Source organism: Maylandia zebra, linkage group LG15, assembly GCF_041146795.1.
Source record: "Maylandia zebra isolate NMK-2024a linkage group LG15, Mzebra_GT3a, whole genome shotgun sequence".
Classification (NCBI taxonomy): Eukaryota; Metazoa; Chordata; class Actinopteri; order Cichliformes; family Cichlidae; genus Maylandia; species Maylandia zebra.
In genome coordinates, this window is record NC_135181.1 from 23,763,444 (window position 1) to 23,779,194 (window position 15,751).

The following is a 15,751-nucleotide window of genomic DNA, read 5'->3' on the forward strand; positions in this document are numbered from 1 at the left end:
TTATGCTTTTTACGAGATCGCGGTTGTTTTAATGAGCAAATAATGTTTCGTTTTTAATACCAGGATACTCTGAATGCCGTCGTGGTTACCTGTCCAGCCAGGCCAGCAGATTCTTGGCGGTGCCGATCAGTTCGACCACGGCGGTGAGGAATTCATTGGTGGGCTGATTGGAATTTTTGCTGTGGTAGGCGGGGTTCTTCCTGCGCTGCGTCACGGCGCTGCTCAGGTTGTGGTGCGCTGTTCTCATCTTCCCCACCAAAGTCTTCAGGTTGTCCGACTCCACGCCATAGTTCTGTTAAAGAAAGATGAAAGATTCAGTGAAACAAACCTGCTTCTTACTCAATTATTAAACATAAAGACTACACTTCCCATCAGCACTGTCACTATTTCCTGGCTCACTAACCTTAGCACAAGTATGCTGCCACAGGAAACTCTGAAAGAGGCACTGCGGAAACGTTACACTGCACGAAGCTGCAGTTTGAGTAGTCCACATTGTATTTTGCACCTCAAAGTACTTTTTGTTTGAGAACACACAACAATGTTCAGGAATGATTGGAGGGAATTTAGAGATTCCCACGACCCTTGACCACAAACACACCCTGTCTCCCTAATGAAAACACACACACACACAAAAACCCCACACACATTCCTGCAAACCAGTCGCCATAGCGATTATGCGACTTAAAAAAAAAAAAAAAAAAAAAAAAAAAAAAAAATTCCCCACCACATCAACGTCAAACTAAATGACTCATCAATGCCACGTGTTTAATTAATCAGTTTAATGAATCTGATACCTTTTTGTTTATTTTCATGAATAAGTGCAGATGTGTTACGTTTATGTGTTATTACATCTGCAGGTCTGAACACGACCTTTGATTCGCTTTGTCGCCTGCAGCGATTCAGATGTTTGAGGCGTCATGCAAACAAAACATCTGGAGCCAAATCGACGTTCCACCTTGACTGAACGCAGAAAACACATCCTTCATAACACAACATGACACCTGACCTCATGTTTCAGGCAGAACTTTCAAATCGTGTTAGAAAGGATGTGATCCCTAGGTGTCAATCAGAAAAGAGCTCAGGATGATGCTGGGCTGTGATGGAGTGAAACAAGGAGCATAACTATCAGAAGGTTTTTAGGAGGTTCAAGTATTTTAAAACTTTCAGAAAATGTCGGCACTGAAGTGAAAGATCTCTAGAAGTATTACAGATCAAACAAAATTTATAAGGTCTTCAAAAACAGAGAAAGTACCCAATCTGCACATTTGAACAAACTGAACCAACAAATTTTCATCATCTCACATAAATAGAAGCTTCTCTGGTAGCAGATTAATTGTGTCAGCTCCATTCTTTTCATATGGAGAGGCAAAACTGCCAAAAATCATAAAGAAGAGAGAGAACAACTATCTCACACAATCTGCACACAAAATCATTTATAAAATGCAACATTAACCAGAAATCTTGCCAACATCTGGATAAATTAATATGCCAAACACATCGAAATCTATAGAAAATGTTTACTGTAACTGTCAGTATAAAACAATGCTCGTTTCCTCTTTTCTTCCACATTATTATCCCCAGAGCATCATCTCTGTAATTTCTTTTTACGTCTGTTGTGGAACAGAGACAGCTGCCTCCAGTCAATCAGGAGACCTGAGCTGAAACAAAAACATCTTTTTCCCTCAACAGCGGTGAACCCAACTGCAGGCCTCCCTGATCATTGAGTGCATCATGATTGTTACACAAAATCTGGGTCATTAAGAGCCTGTGGCTGCCTAATGTCACTCCAATTATCAGAATAAGTCTGTGGTATGTACTGAGGGTTAAAGTCGGGAGAGAAAAGGCCTCTCTTGTTCTGTTAAATGAGCCTCAGTTGAAAACTGATCATGTGACAAGACGCTGGAACAAAACTCTTCCTCTACATGCTGAAAACTGTTTGAATGTGTGTGTGTGTGTCAGGGGAAGGGTGGGGGGGGGGGGGGGGGGTCTCTGACAGGTGGGAGGGTCACATCTGTTTCCTGCTCCACCCCAAAATGCAGCAAACTCTGCCTCATGCTGCAAAAAATATCCACAACACATCATTTGACCTTGCTTGAATGCTGCAGGAAAACGCTCCCTGAAACTTTGGAGCTGTGTGTGCTCTGATCGCAGCATTGATTGGTTAGTTTCAGTGTGATGTCATAACTGTATTTTTCCAGAGGTAAGTGAAAGCATTTCAGGAAATGACACGTCGCTTGTGCCCGTCACATGGCTGAGGGAGGATGTGGGATACAGACTAAAGCTCTGAAATACGCTACTGTCAGGTTGTTCAGCCTTGCCTGGGGTCAGGAATCTAATAAAGATCAGCTAATTGCAAACACAAATACAGTATGAGGAGGGGTCTGACTAGCACTCTTTAAGTTGCCTTTCCTTATGACATTCCTAAAGACTGAATCATATGACAGACAAAGCCGTTATGAACCAGAAGCAAATAAATTGTCATTTATTTGGGCAAATCCCCCACTGACTGTACTAACGATTCCACTGATTCAGTAAAGGACTAAATGTTACAATCCCGGACAATGCATTGCTTTTAATGTACAAAATCTTGAGGGATGGCTTGAGGGATCAGATATATATCGGATGACGATATAAAAACATCTATTGTTTCATTTTATGCTATCGTTTGTTTCGTGGTGTCGCAAAATAAACTGTTTACGGCAATATTTTTTCACCGTTTTGATGGTCACTGTAGTGGCTATATTAATTTCATAAATTTTTCTCTTTCTCCTATATTTTATATAACCACACTACGGACGGACAAGCGCCTGTTTTTTTATGCGTTGTGGTTAGGAACAACGACGGTAACGCCATCACATGTCCGCTTGTTTATGTTCCACATAAAGCTTTCTTTTTTTTTCTTTTTTTTTTCTTTTTTTTTCCGCCTGTCCCATTTGGTTCTTTAGCCATCAGAATTGTTGTCTGAAGACCAACAAGGATACCCAATGGATTTACTTTGCCAAATGGATCATCGTGGCATTGCCGTATTGGTCCATTTGGTCGATCTTTGTTTTTATTATTTATTATATTTTATTTTCAGATGTTACAGACGGGACAGACATGAGTGAGAGATAGGAAAGGGAGAAAGAAAGAGGAAGGAAAGGAAAAACAGAAGGGGAGAGGGACAGTGAGAAAGGGGGGGAGAAAAAAAATAAAAAATCTCCTGGATCACCTGTTGAGAGAAGAATAGAAAACAAGCAAAAAAAGACAAAAAAAAAAACAAAAAACAAAGCAACATACTAAACACAACACCATCGCATTAATCTAGCTAAGTGTAAACAGCAGTAAATACTAAATATTCAATGTTGTTGTGCAGCACGCAGGACAGATGTGCTTCGAAGTAGCAGCCAAGAAAGGTGTAATTTGGGTCTACGAGCAGTGAACACCCGTGTGCATACCTGTGTGGATCAGCGCGCTTGTATTCCAAAGGTTTCTCCATGTAACGATCTGCTAGGGAGTGTGGGGGGGCCACAGCCCCGTCCTCCAGGGTGTGAAGCAGGTATGGAGGAGATCAAAACTCCAGACATCCAGAGGCCCCCAGAACACAAGAAACCATGGAAGACCAACAGAGGGGCAGCCGCGCCACTGTTCCAGTAAGAGCTGAGGAGAGTCCCAGATGAGGGTTCACTCAGCAGCCGCGGAGCAGAAGCCAGGGGGAGTTGCAGTGACGCGCCCGTGAGCTCCGCCGGCCGCCAGCTGTGCCTGAGTGACCGAGCCCCAGGCCGAGAGGCCGGGGGCACCCCACCCCCGAAGGGGCCCGAGCGAGCCCCAGGCTCCAGGCCCCGATAAGCGGCCGCCAAGGAGTGAGCCGGTGTGTACCTGGACGCCCACCCCCAGACACAAAGAACCACCAACGCACCGATGTCTGAGGGCGTCCACATAAAGCTTTCACAATAAAGCTCAAGATCCAGTTGAGACTTTTCTAAATAAACTAAATCACGTGAAAGAGCAGATTATTTACGGATGAGAAGTAAAAAAGAGCCATCAGGTGCTAAAAAATAAACCTTAGACTCAAACGTTAGAACAGGCTTTTCCCTGCAGCACGCCGTGTAATAAATACTCAAAGAAAACGGCGGCCGTTACAACTTATGTCTAAAAATGTATAGTTTCATGCATCGGTTAAAACACTCGACTCCAGCTACATGACGCGCAGCTGGAAACACTTCCCGCAAGTCGAGCTGCCCGAGATTCACAGAATTTACAGAAAATGTTGCATTTTTGTGATTTATATCGTTATCGGATGATAGAATTCTTATATCGGGATATGAGATTTTGGTCATATCGCACAGCCCCAGCTGTTATGAGGAAAAGCCATATATATATAAAAATATATATAAAAAAAGACTTTTCCCTGAAATGTTGGGAGTTTTAGGAATCTTCTCTTCAGCCAATGAAGTATTCTGTGTTTTAATGCTTTTCACATTTAAACAAACATTGAAAAGTTCAGTTACAGATGTCTGCGTGTAAATGTCATATTATCAGATAGCAGTCAGACAATCTGAACAACTATACTGGAGAAAAGTTGATATGGTGGACACAGTAATTTGTAGTTAGTGCGGTTGATAAGTGTCTGTTGTGGTCACTTGTTCTTTTATCGTCACCATTTGTTGGCGGGTACAGCAGAGTGTCAGTCTCCATTTAAAAAAAGCCACTGAATCCTATTCAGGCCAGTCACAACATTAAACCTCAGCACAGCCTGTAAATCCCCCTTTTCACCACCACACAGACGTTAGAGCCCATAAACAGCTGACTGAGGGGCTCTGTGTGTGCTTCAAAACTTTAAACGGGTCACACCAAAGTCTGCAGCCACTACACAGCTATTATGAAGCCTCAATGTTAGTTTTTCAGGGTCAGGTGATTCGCACATCCAGTCTGCCTTTTGCAAACCAACCTACCTGCTAGTTAACTCCACCTTTGTGTCTGGATATGGTTAACCAGCCTAAGCTGGAGTGACTTTCAGGATAATTTAATTTCAACATCACTACTACCCTTTCTGTTTTCCTTCCAATATTAACTCTATGATAGATGTTTCCTCTTATGACGTTCTCCATGCTGAGTCACCGGATCATTTACTCTTCTGTCGTCTCTTTGTTTCAATGTCCACGTGTCATCGGCTTAAGTCACTGGTTATTTCATTCATTACTGATTTTCATGCATAACTGACGTGCTTTTAAACAAAGATTTCTGCTCCCGTTTGACACCTTCTGGGCATTAAAAACATATCACACAGCTCTGTGTTTCACAGCGAAACAATTTTTTTAGAAATCATATAAATGTTTGCCGTTGATTTGTTTGAGTGAAAACAGGAATACTGAACTTTTTAGCCACGACCGACTAAACCAAAACTCAGTTCCACTAAAGGGCACAACAGGAGAATCACAACACAAACTACTGCTCAACTTTCATTCATTTGTGGCATTAAACCTAAAAAACCAAAGATAAACTCTGTAGTTTCCTAGAAAATCCCTCTCTTGCTCAGTTTTCAGACTTTCTGAGAAAAACTGTCCAAATATATCAGACGCAGTAGGATTCTGATCACAGCACTGGTCTTATGATTGTTATGATGAACACTGAGCTGTTTTAATGCCCCCTCAGGCAGCGTGTAATGTGCATGGTGGTAGCTGTGGTGCTGTTTTTAAATGCAACTGAAACATTTATTTAAAAGAAACAAATCTTTGCTCTAGAAACTTTTACACAAGGTTTACAGCACTGCCATCAGTGATGGACAGAAAAGGATCATCTTCTGCTCTGCTGCTGAACTTATAAGTATCAGCCAATGAGTCTAAGCAAAGATTCCCAAACCTCCCTCCTTCCTGGACTCTCCAGACTTTCCAAGGCATTTCCAGTCCTGAGCCTCCCCTGGAGTGGACTCCCTGGACAAGCCAGAAAAACATGACAAGTGGCCAAAAATGGATGGAAGCTCAAATTGAGATATCCCCTTTACTAACTGCTAACTCAGTTAACTCCAGTGCATGCATTCGCCTACAACATTTTTATGGTTTGTAACACAAGCCAGGTGTTTGTGTGGTCCAGACACCATCTCAGCAGAGTCTCACACGGAGAGAAGCTTTGGCAGTTTCTCATCAGCATCATTAGAAATTGTTTGATTGAACAAGAATTGGAGGTCAACACTGCTAAAGACATATCTCAAAGGACTTGAAACAGGTATATTTAACATGCTGACTCATGAGTGATGACAGCGGACACTGAAATCCACAGTTATATAGTAGAGGAACATTTCTAAACAGGAACGTTATCAGAAGTAAAAAGAGAATGTGGGATTTTCTGATTTCTAACTGACCAGAGCGCAGAGCAGATCCACCGCCTCCAGGATCAGCTCCTGGTGTCCAACCCTCGCCACGCCCAGAGACAGCAGCTCCTGGTGGGACATCCTGAGCAGCTTCTCCCCATCCACCTGCAGCTGTTGGAAGGATGGGATGTACTGCTGCAGGCTGTCATCCAGACCTGAGAGAGACAACGACAATGAAGCACATTTAATGTTCACAGAACAGGTTATTGATGAAATTCACCATTTTAATTCAGCAAAACTCAGGTTTGAAATTTATTTGAGTAAACTGACAAATTCATCAGGGATGCAACACAATTAGTGTTTTATAACAGAAGTGCTTTTGATCGCTCACATTTCTAGGTTGTATATCATGGATCACCAATCAGCCTGGAGTTCTTAAGGCACACACATGCAAGTAAACCAGAGCATGACTTCAGCATCTGAGTTTCAGTGAAAGTCATCTCTCAATGATCCATTCAGGTCTTACAGCAAACAGCTGCTGAGTCAACATCGCCTTATTGACTCAATCAGTCACTGTGACAGCCAACAGCCTGGCAGCGTCCTGCCAGCTCACCAAACCACACCTTTTCTTAAATCCATCACCTCCGTCAACCAACCAACAAGCAAACTATTTTCGTCACCTAATAACAGACCAAGAAACACATTCCTGTATAAAGGAATACGTTTCTTTCAATAACTTACTGTCTGTTTGTTAGTCCTAGACTTTGTTTCAAGTATAATGTTTTTCTGATTTTATTTATCTAACTTTACCTGAGTAGCTAAAGATAGCTAGGACAATTTTAATTAGCCCCATTTAGTTTTTTAAAATCTCAGTCTCTCTGTTACAGTCGCCTCATTTTGTTGTTTCTTACAATCTCAACACTTCCTGTATATTTCAAATTGAAAGTCCTATAGCACTTGTAACTGTACAGAAACCCTTCACATCTTAATGAGGCTTTTATTGTGAAACATTTGCAGGAACAACACTCAAACTAATTTGATTTGAAGAAATACATTTGACAATTTAAGCAGTAGTTATTAATGCATGACTTACTCTATCACAACAGAGAATATGCGAGAAGAGAGCTTTACTGTGAAAGGAGGGAACAGGATGAGACCTTTTCCCCCCCACATGTGTAGAACAAATTGAATTTCTGGCATGAATCAATCCTTGACAGCCAACTCAACCACACGCGTGCATGTGAACATCGTCGGGGAGCTCACGTGTATTGAACTCGTAGCACTAATCCTCTGTACCATCATCACAAATCTACGGCTACTGTCACTTAAAATGCCAGAAATACTCAAATCATCAATCCATAAAGTGTTGGTTCATTTAACATTTAATAGCTCTGCCAGTAGTGGTTAATGCGCAGGTTTGCATGCTTAATGACATCTTTCTCTGGTGGCCCGGTATGGTCATACTGGGCACCCCACTTTCAGCCCCGTGACCTCATGAGACCTCAAGGGAGATGGCGCCCGTTTCAGCGGCGCCACTTTGCACCCAACATTCACCTCTGACCTCTGTGAACGAGTTCAAAGAGTTCTCTTAGCTGGATCAATAAAATGAGCAATCACGCACCAGTTACTGTCTGACACACATGAGCACAGACAAGGTTCGCTGCAGGGTTTTTGGATGTGTTTGGTTGGGAAGAATATGAAAAACTCAAAAAAATATATTAAGCATACGTGCACACATTGTACGCTAAAGAGAAGAACTGTCTACAGCAATTTAACAGTTCAACAGCCTCTACAACTCTCCGTTCTGCCAGCGTGAAATCCTCCATCTCAAAGTTCACTCCACAGCATTGTTTTTGTTCAAAACATTTCAACAAGTTCTTTTTCTTGATTTAAGTTCAGACTTGAATCCTGCATCATACTAAAAATAAATGTTAGAGTTTTAGCACACAAGCTTTCAACAAATGGCAGATGATGATGATGTTATGCAGAAGCCGAGCAGCAACTGGCCAACAAAATGTCTGGGAGGGTGAGAAGAAAACAACTGCCCCAGCATGTGGTCATTAAAGAAGCTGCGACTCCTGTTTGTGTTCGGGACGACAGATGGCCCACGCTTTCTCTCTGACAGCAGGGAGGAACATTCCTCTTAACTAACTGCTGACGGGACACCTCCGAGTTCAGCAGCCTCTGACACAGAGTTGCACCGAGAATACAAAGCGTGTTTGTTTGCTTACTGATAGTACAACGGTAAGATTCGATTAATTTTGGTCTTTATTATAAAAGGCCAGAATAAAGACTCACAGGATTTCAGCAAAGTTTGAGGGGGTGAAATTGTCTGGGAAGCACTCCAAATCAGGCCCCAGCAGGAGGATACGGGTCGTCTGCTCATCCCCCAACAGGGTAAAATTTAGACCATCTGGGATGGGCAACACTTCAGGACATTCTCAGAGGGCCAGACTTTAAACAACGGATTTAAACATGCATTGTCTTTTGATCCCCTTCCTATCATTTTGAAAGTTAAGCACTTAGTACTGAGCTTTCCTCATAGAGTGATCTGGTCACCACTCTCATCCTGCAGAATGACAGACTCCAACTCCAGCTTCTTGGACTGCACCCAGCAGTCCTGCATCTGATTTGAAGATCTGCTTCCAGAACCTGCTGCAGGTGGAGAGCTGAATGAGTCCCAAACAGCAGCTTCAGATTGTGGATGGGATGAGAAAGTCACTGAAAGACAGTGATACTGATACTGCTTCTTTATTGTCACAAAATATATTTAGTTTAATTTGAGGTGGTAATTAGCAATGGATCAGTTCATGATAAACAAGAACAAGTTTGAGATCCCTCCATTAAAGCATGTAAATTAAACTTTAATTAAAAATTCTCCATTCATCAAACTAAAAGAAAATGAGATACTACTGTGAAAGCCTTGAACTCCTATATCTTCACACATTCATTTTGGTTTCTGCTCCAGTTCAGTTGCTCCTGAAAGTTTCTCAATACACCCAAATTGAAACTGTGACCATACTCCCAAACCTTCCTCAGGTAAATATCCACAATTCCTGCTCCTTCTAGGTTGTAGCGCATCTCCACACTTCAAACTAAACTCCCTCTGCTGTTGGTCAGAGCTGGACAGCAGTTTGCAGTCAGCAGGAATGTGTTGGTGACAGCCTGGATCACATTACTGTCACCCGAGGAGGCCGATAATCTCTCAGCTGCACAGCAGGGTCGGCTAAACGTCACACGGGAGCCAAATCGCCTGCTAATGAAAGCATGATAACAAAAGACTGAGTCTCCCTGAAAAGCAGAGACAACTACCATCATAACATAAGCAAACAGGAGTTTCTGCTAAGCTTCTACACTTGATTCTTCCTGTGATGCAGAAACATCCTGCTCAGATGGGAAACGTTCGATAGATTCAGGTCTGAAAACCAATGGCTTAGACAGTTTGCTCAAATTATGGGAGATTAACAAGTTAAATAAAGTAGATAAAAGAATAAAAACTCAAGTCCAACATTCAGGTCTGGATCCAATGTTCCAGCAATACATAAAACCTCATTAATTTCTGTAGCTGCTGAGTCATTTTTATCATTCCTCATCTCGATGATTGCTCTGTCGGGTTTGGCGCTCGGCCCAAACTCTCGGAAAGCCGTTTCAAACCTCTGACAGGCGCCGAGGATCGAGCTGGATTACCACACTGTAACACTGCTGAGAGCCTTGTGTTGGCGGTTTAGTTGTTTGGTTTGTGAGATGCTTCTCAAGCAGCACGAATAATTAAACACAGCAGATGGTATCTGTGTGAACCTTTTCTGTCCATAGCACCACAAGAAACACTTACTTTAGGAAGAGCTGGAGAGAAGCCCTCATTTATTGAGCAAATATGGTCTGAAACAGTAGGGTTATCTCTTGGGATAAAACTGAACCACAGAGGTCCATTCAGATCATCTTGGTTGTCCCCTTTGGTACAAAATGTTTGATAATTATTGCTTTAACATGATCAGCTGCATAGGTGGGGAAAAAGCAACTGTATCTGCACTTATGTTTTTAGTTCATCTAATTTGTACAGACTTGTAATGTGAATGTTTCACAGTGTACTCTGAGCTCAGGTTCAGACTGATGAAATATTCATAGCCTGTTTCAGAGGATTGATTTCCAAACAGGTGAGAGGAAGGAGGAGGGACAACAACGCTGGGAGCAGATCAGCTGCTTCATTCACCGACATTTATAGACAAACTGCCAGTGACTCACAGTTCCAAGCCCATCCGAGGCCATGGAACACCTTTTCAAAAGACGTGAAGAAACAGTGCACGTATCGAAGGGCATTTCCTCGATGCCCATCGATACGTCCAGTGTCAGCTAGACCTGTGTCGCATCATATCGTCTGAGATAATAGATAATTCATTTTTAAATGATATAAAATATCATATTGTGGTATGATTGCTATAGCAACTCCATGAGCTTGTGTTCCCTGTGCACACAACAATAAAAAGAGCCCAGGCATGTCTGAGAGGAAGCCTCCAGTATTTGTTTAATGCTGCAGAATCGACTGCAGAACATCCCAGGAAGAAAATATTTTCAAGGTCAAGTTATTTTAGTCATTGTAAAACAAGTGTGAAGCCAGTTATGTTGTACTTAACATTTCCAGGGAAAATACTGTCCACGCTACTTTTGTGCTTACCCATGCAGTCTTATTTCACCTTTTTCATCGGAAAAAGATAAGACATAAATACTGCATACAATGAACACAGTTTTACTGAGTGTTTAGTATTTTTGTCTGTATCATCAGAAATGCTGTTATTGCAAGTGTTCTTTAAATATACTGTCAACAAAAGAAAACTGTTTTTAACTTTCAGTTTTTAACCTCTGATTTTAAACTTACCTGCTCCGAGTTCACTGCCATCACAGCACAGTTAAAATGAGAGAACCATCTCAGTATTTCCGTTGAAACTTTCGTGTTTGTTGACAGAATAAATTCGGCTTGACATGAAAGGCCACTAGAGAGCAAAGTGCACAGACACTCTGAACTCTGACATGATTCCTGAATTCCTACATTCACTTTGTTTAGTGTATTTTGCTCTTTTGATGACCATACAGGGAGTGCAGAATTATTAGGCAAATGAGTATTTTGTCCACATCATCCTCTTCATGCATGTTGTCTTACTCCAAGCTGTATAGGCTCGAAAGCCTACTACCAATTAAGCATATTAGGTGATGTGCATCTCTGTAATGAGAAGGGGTGTGGTCTAATGACATCAACACCCTATATCAGGTGTGCATAATTATTAGGCAACGTCCTTTCCTTTGGCAAAATGGGTCAAAAGAAGGACTTGACAGGCTTAGAAAAGTCAAAAATAGTGAGATATCTTGCAGAGGGATGCAGCAGTCTCAAAATTGCAAAGCTTCTGAAGCGTGATCATCGAACAATCAAGCGTTTCATTCAAAATAGTCAACAGGGTCGCAAGAAGCGTGTGGAAAAACCAAGGCGCAAAATAACTGGCCATGAACTGAGAAAAGTCAAGCGTGCAGCTGCCAAGATGCCACTTGCCACCAGTTTGGCCATATTTCAGAGCTGCAACATCACTGGAGTGCCCAAAAGCACAAGGTGTGCAATACTCAGAGACATGGCCAAGGTAAGAAAGGCTGAAAGACGACCACCACTGAACAAGACACACAAGCTGAAACGTCAAGACTGGGCCAAGAAATATCGCAAGACTGATTTTTCTAAGGTTTTATGGACTGATGAAATGAGAGTGAGTCTTGATGGGCCAGATGGATGGGCCCGTGGCTGGATTGGTAAAGGGCAGAGAGCTCCAGTCCGACTCAGACGCCAGCAAGGTGGAGGTGGAGTACTGGTTTGGGCTGGTATCATCAAAGATGAGCTTGTGGGGCCTTTTTGGGTTGAGGATGGAGTCAAGCTCAACTCCCAGTCCTACTGCCAGTTTCTGGAAGACACCTTCTTCAAGCAGTGGTACAGGAAGAAGTCTGCATCCTTCAAGAAAAACATGATTTTCATGCAGGACAATGCTCCATCACACGCGTCCAAGTACTCCACAGTGTGGCTGGCAAGAAAGGGTATAAAAGAAGAAAAACTAATGACATGGCCACCTTGTTCACCTGATCTGAACCCCATTGAAAACCTGTGGTCCATCATCAAATGTGAGATTTACAAGGAGGGAAAACAGTACACCTCTCTGAACAGTGTCTGGGAGGCTGTGGTTGCTGCTGCACGCAATGTTGATGGTGAACAGATCAAAACACTGACAGAATCCATGGATGGCAGGCTTTTGAGTGTCCTTGCAAAGAAAGGTGGCTATATTGGTTGCTGATTTGTTTTGTTTTGTTTTTGAATGTCAGAAATGTATATTTGTGAATGTGGAGATGTTATATTGGTTTCACTGGTAAAAATAAATAATTGAAATGGGTATATATATCTGTCTCTCAGCTGCTGCCGGGAAACTGTGTGCCAACAGGAAGCAGCAGCTCAGGGTGGGAAAGTTTTAATTGTTACCATAATGACAAAGCTGCACGATAGCCTCAAATCCATGAAAACTAGGAGGTTAATATTTGATGGGTCATTACTTCATGTGTCTTAATCAATTTTATCTGTTATCAATCAAAAGATGGCAGCAGTGCTAAGGGCTTTGTGACTACTTTTGCTCTCCAAGATTATGAAAACAAAATAATCCAACAAACTTTGACTATCCTTGTCACCCTCTCCACCCACAGACGGATGCGAGATAAGCTATACAGCCACAGAGCATTCACTAATTTGTGTCAAACTCTGAGCAACCCCGCTTCATTCATCCCCATTTATACATTTTCCTTTTATGTTAAAAGAACAAGATTTCAACTTCAAGAACATTCCTGTAAAAGACATGTTAAGTTTAATAGAAGGATAAGACAGCCATGTTTTTAAGCCCCCCCCCCCCCCAACTTTGTGGAGGCCATTTTGGATTGGCAGACGGCTACATTTATGAAGAAACTGTTTAAACAGTTCAGTGTGAAAGACTTCTGACCTCAACCCCCCTCCACAGCATCCTGACATCTGACAGGAGGTGTCTGCTTCCACAGCTCTCCAAAACCCGATGGCGCAATGTTCACACCTACTTCACACCAGGCCTGACCAGCCATGCAGGGGTGAAAACACATCTACATCCATTTTCCCTTCTTTGAGGAATTAACACACTCATTATTAATCAAACTCACAAATAAACATTTTTATGGCTGAAGCAACCTTTAGCAGCCAGATTCCACATCCTGAAAAAAAAAAAAAAAAAAAAAAAAAAAAAAAGCCTTACAAAGCACAGACTGTAATTTGTTCACGAGTAATGTTCAGATGTATTGAGATTTTTGGATGTATTATCACATCAATTCTCCTACAGTATCAATATGTGTATCATTAAATATATTTTTAAAAAGATTCTTTCTTGCTGTACTTCCTTAGCTGCAGTGCAGATTGAGTATGAACAAAGTGACTGTGGATAAAATAACAACTGTGGGTGTTTACAGAGGTAAACTACTACTACTACTACTACTACTACTACTACTACTACTACTACTACTACTCCTCCTCGCAGTTTGGCCAGCTTGTCTTGTAAGACTGGTTGTTGCTATGACAACAGAGAAGATGCTCCACACAGAATTCTCAGGCATGGCTAGCAAGCGTTAAAGCAGTGCCTATGTGTGGATCGTACGTAGCTGCATAGCGTTGTAAATAAGCAAGGTTAGACAGAACACAGCCTCAGTCCCATGACGCCATAACTGAGTAAACAAGTGGCTTTATGTAAACTGTCTCAGGGCAAACCAGTCAGCCGTAGCACAAAATGCACGTTAACCTGCAGGAAAAGAAAGCTGTTGTGCTGCTAACATCAGGTAAACTTGGTAGCGCCGAGTGGCCATAGTGCCAAATATTCAGTGACATTTAAAATCAATGAAATGTTAATGAAAGAAAAAAAATAAAGGGTCTTAAATACACAAGCAGGATTTATATGGCCAATGATTAACATCCTCTGTCAGACATGACTCAATTTTGACTGTTAAGGAGTATTTATAAGACTTGGTCATAATAAAGTTGGTTATTCTAGCCATCTCAAGCACGGGAGAGAATATCAAAAAAGCTGCAGGTTAAACTCCAGCTGCTCATCAACAGCCGAGTTAATCATTTATCAAAAAGATGAAAACAAACAAAACGAGGAGCACCATGATACCTCCCACCTTTAAAGAAAACACGCTGAAGCGAAAACCTAAAGACATCCATTATGTTTATTCAAGCAGAAATGAAAAGAACTGTTGCTTGGTAAATTTTTGCATTTTTATATAATACTAAAGATCTATTTGGGAATTTGGGTTGTTGAATTATGATTACTGGAATGTTTAATACAACAAACTCCATTAAAATCCATTTAAACTACTAAAACAAGTTTAAATATCTACTTATAGATGCAGTTTATACCCTTTCAAAACTTTCTGTATTGAGCATTTGTCTCGTTTGAGGTCTTAAATGGAACAAATAACATGTTGAATTTGTTAAATGTGTAGATTTAACAGTAGTTTTCATGGCTTACAGTTTGCATTTTTAATATACATGTAAAAACAACCTACTGGGCAGTTAAACGTGAAAATACCCTCAGCCCTTATTTTTTTTTAAACCATTGTCTCAGGGTGAGCCAATTTTACAAGCAGTCTTTAAATAATCCTAACTCTGTTATAATTTGTCCTAGAGGCAAAATTCAAACAGTTTCAGAAAGAAGAGAATAAAGGTTTTAAGAGTGTCACTGCTACTGCTATATAGACCAAAAACTCCACTGTGTCTAGATTTTAGTATGCGCTCTACCATTCTGGGCTAGAGAGAAAACTGAAATGATTCCTGAAAGATGAGAATTACTTTATAATTTTGCAGTCAAAAATCACAAGTCCAGTTGGCTTGTGTGATACTCGGGTGATAAAGGTCAGATATCTCCTCAGAAACTTTCTGTACTGAAGGTTTATCCCTGTCGAGGTCTCAGTCACCTCTTCATTACAACAAATGACACGTGTTGAGTCGTTGAAGCGCAAAGATGGAGTCCGGACCCGACACTCCCCAACTGGGTGAAACAAAAGGAATCTTTACACCACCACCCAAAAACAACAGGACGAGGGTGGAGGGCTGCAAGGAAAAGTGGTAAAAGAGCAATGAGGCTATTCATAGCTTGACTAGGCCTCTGTCAAACCCTGCACTATATCACACACACACACACACACACACACACACACACACACACACTTCATCTGAGGGGTGTGAGGCAGCCTTCTGTCGAACAAACACCATTCAAGAGGAAAAAGGATTTCCTTGAGCACCGTGTAGATCTGTCCTCAAAAACTAAACAAATGGGAACTGTGGCAGTTGACTGAGTGAAAAGCAGAGCAGGCCTACTGTATCAGTGGTTTATATCAAACTTTAATATTTATCTTATTATTTACAAGTAGTGG

The 15,751-nt window shown here is 41.6% G+C and overlaps 1 protein-coding gene across 1 annotated transcript in view; it reads right to left on the bottom strand.

Annotated features, from left to right (window-relative positions):
- LOC101466308 (cnksr family member 3) overlaps window positions 1–15,751 on the bottom strand; it is a 46,428-nt gene that overhangs the window by 18,901 nt on the left and 11,776 nt on the right. Inside the window, exons 2-3 of the mRNA XM_012923918.5 lie at window positions 6,341–6,504; window positions 90–292 (exon numbers count right to left, since the gene is read on the bottom strand). Coding sequence (XP_012779372.3) covers window positions 90–292; window positions 6,341–6,504 — 367 coding nt within the window. The remainder of the gene's footprint in view (window positions 1–89; window positions 293–6,340; window positions 6,505–15,751) is intronic.